The 4,847-nt window shown below is 50.2% G+C and overlaps 1 protein-coding gene across 1 annotated transcript; it reads right to left on the reverse strand.

Annotated features, from left to right (window-relative positions):
- Positions 1-672: 672 nt before the first annotated feature.
- Positions 673-3,093, reverse strand: LOC125524308. Its single transcript, XM_048689380.1, has 2 exons — positions 1,958-3,093; positions 673-1,056 (listed from the first exon to the last, which is right to left on the reverse strand). Exons 1-2 carry the CDS (start codon positions 3,056-3,058, stop codon positions 943-945), a joined length of 1,215 nt encoding a protein of 404 aa, XP_048545337.1. The 5' UTR covers positions 3,059-3,093; the 3' UTR covers positions 673-942.
- Between the last annotated feature and the right edge of the window lie 1,754 nt (positions 3,094-4,847).

Below are 4,847 nucleotides of genomic sequence, written 5' to 3' on the forward strand. Positions count from 1 at the left end.
TTGGGGACAAAGGGATCTGACGGCTGGGGTTTGACCGGCCCAATGATTGAGCCGGTGCGCAGGCGCAGATCGCTGCCCTAATTAAATTGGATGAAGAAAATATCCCATTAATCAAATGAGTTGTGGGCTATGAATTCTGTGTCTGGATGGGCTGATGGAGAGAGAGGACCCTGATTAAATAAATGGGCTTAGAAAGGAATTGAAATTAAAAGAATAAATAAATGGGCGTGGTAATTAACCTACATGTGCGAGTGCCAGAATAGTGATTTGAGGGCGCGGCTTGTGACATGCATGGACATATTGGCGTTGAGTTGGTTGGCAACATAACATGCAACTTGGAAGAGCTTGGCAACTGACCAAACTCACCGCCTTAAGACTAATCTTTGTTCCTTTTGAACCCATGTTTATATTATATAATTTATCCATGGTAAAATATGATGACCAAACACACCGCCTTGTCACGTTTGTCGTAAATAAATGGACACGTGACCATCATCGACGATGGTACAAAGAGGAAAAGTGGCAACTCATTACAGGTGCACAAGAGTTTGTTCTTCTGTTGCAACACATCAGCATATTTGTAGCAGAACTAGAATGTCATGATGCAATCTTGCTGTAGAAGCATGCATGCATGGACGACACCAAAATATGAAACCACTTCAGCTTGGGAAATGTAGGACAGAATTTGGCATAAGTTTTCTTCAGAATGCTCACATAACTTTACCACCAGAAACCATGATGTGGATTAACATAAGTAAGTGGGTGGAACTTAACTAACAGGACCACAAGTTCTTGTTCATGCAAGGAGATGGCTAGTTGGATAAACTTACTGAGCAGTGCAAACCCAGGAGGCCAGAACCAAAAGTACACCCGCTAAACACAACTAGTACTATCTGAAGACTCCAATGCATAAGCATTCAGATCCTTAGCGCTTTAGACTTGTTAATTCTTCTTGGAGCTGCCAGCTTCTTCATCTTTCATGCTTGTTTTCTTCTTCTTCGAGCAACCAGCTTCTTGATCCTTCAGACTTGTTTCCTTCGTGTTAGACCTACCAGCCTGAAAATGTCAAATATCAAAAGACAAAATCAAATGTGGAGTAAGTTGTACTCCATGGAGGTACAGAATTGGAGACTCCCAAATGCGATTCAAAACTGCCAACATATCATTTCATTGCAACCATTTTCATGTTTGGCTGACTGGGGTTGTAGTTTGCCGGGGATTCGCTGACTTGAAGCTGACCTGTCCACTTGTGAGCCGTCTGATTTCAAATCAACGACTCAGATTTGATGCTCACGTACGGTGAAATGATTTAGGCCACTCACATACGATCCGGCGGTTCAGAGTGGCAAGTCACGTACTGTAAGCTGTGACTTAGCCACTCTACCTAAGTCAGCCAAGCTGCGCGGGTCATAGTTATGGTATGGGCTGCTCTACCTTGACAGTGGCCAAAACAACTCGAGAATTTTAACTTTTGTCGGCCAATTTGGAGAGAACATGTGAAGAGAAGCGGAAAACACCAATGACCGTGTACTAGTGGGTAATGAGTAGTTTCTACGATTGGGAAGAAACTTTTGTCCTTCAGTTAGGCAATTTTGGAAAAAACTGTAAATGGGGTTTTTCAGTAATAGACACGGTCATTGTCTCGTAAGCAACAGAAACTACATTGTATACAATTCTTAACACTGATGCCCGGCCGGGTAACATTAGCTTGGTTAGTGGGTTCTAGCCACTTTTCTGAAATTTAGATCAGTCACCGGATCAACAACTAAGAAATCGGAAATTCACTTTGGCTCATATAGGTGCATATGCACCCATTGTCTAAATTAATACACATCCACAAACAAGTGATTATTAGCAAAATGTTCTAATAAACAGTACTACCTCTAGTAAAAGATGTTTCGCAAGAAATAAATGTGCAGTCAAGCAAGAAATGGGAGGAGAAGCTATTTTGGCGCACCTTTAGGCTGGGTGTTGGCCATGCCATGAAATAGGGATGCACCCGTGCATCGAATGTGAAGAAGTCTGCCTCCAACTCGGGCCTGGTGGTGGTGGTGCCTTCCTGGAGGACGTTCTTGAGGCGAAAGGCATAGTAGTGGAGGCCACCATTCTCCGTGCCCATGGAGAGGAGCACGACGCCGGCCGTCACGTCGCAGACCTTCTGCAATCGGCCTCGAGGCAGATACCATCTTGAAGCATTCACCTCCCTCTGTAGCAGGTTGGCCACGAGGCAGGTTGTGCCGTCCTCCGTTTCCCCTACGGCGTACGGGTACGACCGTGGCTGATTGTGCAGGTTATCCGGGAGCTCGACGTGGGAGAACTCCATGGCGCCGACGTCGAGCGAGGTGAGCTGATCTCCTGTAACGCTCCTCCAATAGATGCGCCCGCCGGCGTGCATGGGCCAGCCGAGCTTGGATTCCCTCGGTCCATTAATACCTTTGGGCGCCCACGAGTAGGAGCACCATTCGCCCTTGCGGGAGCTGTAGACGTGTGCGCGCACCCTGCCGCTCTTTTTCTCCAGGGAGAGCACACTGAAGGGGGTTGGACCGCCGCCGCAGGCCGGCAGGAAGCAGTGGAGCGACCTGTTGTAGTAGATGAGATTGTCGGGTGTTGGTATACGCAGTCGTGAGCGGGAGACGGGGTCGAACACCACCAACTGACGGTAGCTGCTGAGGAGTAGGAGGCCGTGGCGGCAGTCCATGAGGCGCCCATCGTATTCGAGATCCGTGAGATGGAAGTCGCCGCGGCGGACGACGGCGGCGAGGTGGCGGTCGCGGCGGAGGAGCGCGCGGTGGAAGGCGGGGACGGCGCCGTCGGCGGCCGACACGAAGTAGCCGAGTAACGGAGCCCGAAAAAGGAAGGGGTTCAAGACGGCAGGGGAGGAGGCCACGCCGCACAGCCGCGGGCAGGAGAGGGCGGCGCTGGCGAGCGAGGGCAGCGACGGGAGGCGGCTGAGGATCTCGGCGAGCATGTCGTCGCCGAGGGACACGAGGGAGGTGGGCTCGGATTCGCGCTTGCGCTTGGGGCCGGTGCCGGGGCCGGGCGGGCTGTTGGTTGTCATCTCAGCGGCGTAGGCGACTAGGCGGAATGGCGGTGGCGAGGTGCTCGGAGCCTGGGACTGGGAGGTGGAGGAGAGTTTATGTGGAGCAAACCATGGAGCCGGGGAAAGAGGGAGTATCTACAACTCATCTGGATGAGATATAATTTGGTGTCATTTACTTTAAAAACAAGAATAGATACAACCCACGTCCGCACACACACATCTTATAGCATCACATTCAATGTCTATAAAAAGTGAATGAGACCAAATTATATCTCATCTAAATGAGTTCTAGTAAAACTGGGGCAGATAAGATCTAGGAGCAAGCATCCAGAGCAGAGTAGGCGCTGTGGGAAAGCTGGGAGGTTTCTAAAAAATGTGGTCAAACAGGGAGGCTCATTTATATAGACATCTATATAGAAAAGCTATTGGAGATGCTCTGACCATGCAACGTCGCATCGCACCGCAGCTACTACTCCTACTGATGCCTAGCTGCTAGGCTAGCAGCGCAATCGAGTCCACAAAGGAGGCAGCTCGGCACACCCCCGACGTGATGTCTATTGACCACGGCGTTTGATGCGTTTTACCGCAGACCAGCCCAGCGAAACAAAAGATGTTACTTTACCTAGCTTCTATCCATTAGCACTGATCCAACCTAAAAGTACATTTATTGTTTACAGCTGTGGAAAGGACTAGCATTTTGCGCACCACACTAATTAAAAAAATCAAAACACTTTGGGTTCACTGTCGAAAAAGGTTTTCCCACTTTGTATTACAAAAGCAACCAACATCGATACAACCAATGATAGATCTTGGACTAAAGCAGCACTGCCACCCCCAAAAAAACTAAAGAGAAAATACAAAAGGAATAAATGCCGACAACGGTGGATCAACAAAAATGAAGAAGCCTCGCAACCGCTGCGCCCACCGGAGATCTCCCATCAAGCTCCTAGACTCCAAAGCACCAGTACCAATCAACACCTCCAAGAAGGGACGCGACGATGACGACGCTGCTGCCAAGGGTTTCCCCCGATACGCGGCGAGGAAAAAGGAAGGGTAACCCCCGACGCCCTCTAGGAAGGTTCGACGGCACCCTTAGGCGCCACTACGTCGGTGTCGGCCAGACCGACAGGGATTTCTCCCGATCTCAACCTTCACCTCGGGCGCTCCGGAGCTCGACACCATACCGTCCACCACCCCGCGCCAACATGGTCTTGATGCTTCCCACGCCGTCTCACCACGACATCGCAAAGTGGGGCCTGCACAACGAAGAAGTGGAGCCGGGATTAGGGGCAGCATCACTGTCGGCATGCGGGGGGGGGGCCAACTGAGGGAGTTCTGGATTAAGGGGTCCTTAGGCATCAGGGCTATGTGACGTGGGCCGGACTAATGGGCCGTGAAGATACAAGAAAGAAGACTTCCTCCCGTGTCCGGATGGGACTCTCCTTTACATGGAAAGCAAGCTTGGCGTTCGAATATGAAGATTCCTTCCTCTGTAAACCGACTCTGTACAACCCTAGGTCCCTCCGGTGTCTATATAAACAGGAGGGTTTAGTCCGTAGAGGCAATCACAATCGTACAGGCTAGACGTCTAGGGTTTAGCCCTTACGATCTCGAGGTAGACCAACTCTTGTATACCCCATATTCATCCAAGGCAATCAAGCAGGAAGCAGGGTATTACTTCCATCAAGAGGGCCCGAACCTGGGTAAACACTGTGTCCCTATCTCCTATTACCTTCGATTCTCAGACGCACAGTTCGGGATCCCTTATCCGAGATCTGCCGGTTTTGACACCGACATTGGTGCTTTC

The sequence above is a fragment of the Triticum urartu genome, chromosome 7 (assembly GCF_003073215.2).
Source record: "Triticum urartu cultivar G1812 chromosome 7, Tu2.1, whole genome shotgun sequence".
Taxonomy (NCBI): Eukaryota; Viridiplantae; Streptophyta; class Magnoliopsida; order Poales; family Poaceae; genus Triticum; species Triticum urartu.

What these genes read in the sequence shown, in the direction of transcription:
- LOC125524308 (XM_048689380.1), bottom strand. Translation starts at nt 3,058, where the DNA reads ATGACAACCAACAGCCCGCCCGGCCCCGGCACCGGCCCCAAGCGCAAG. An exon ending in GGCCAACACCCAGCCTAAAG is followed by an intron (nt 1,057 to 1,957) that starts GTGCGCCAAAAT and finishes TGACATTTTCAG; the next exon opens with GCTGGTAGGTCTAACACGAA.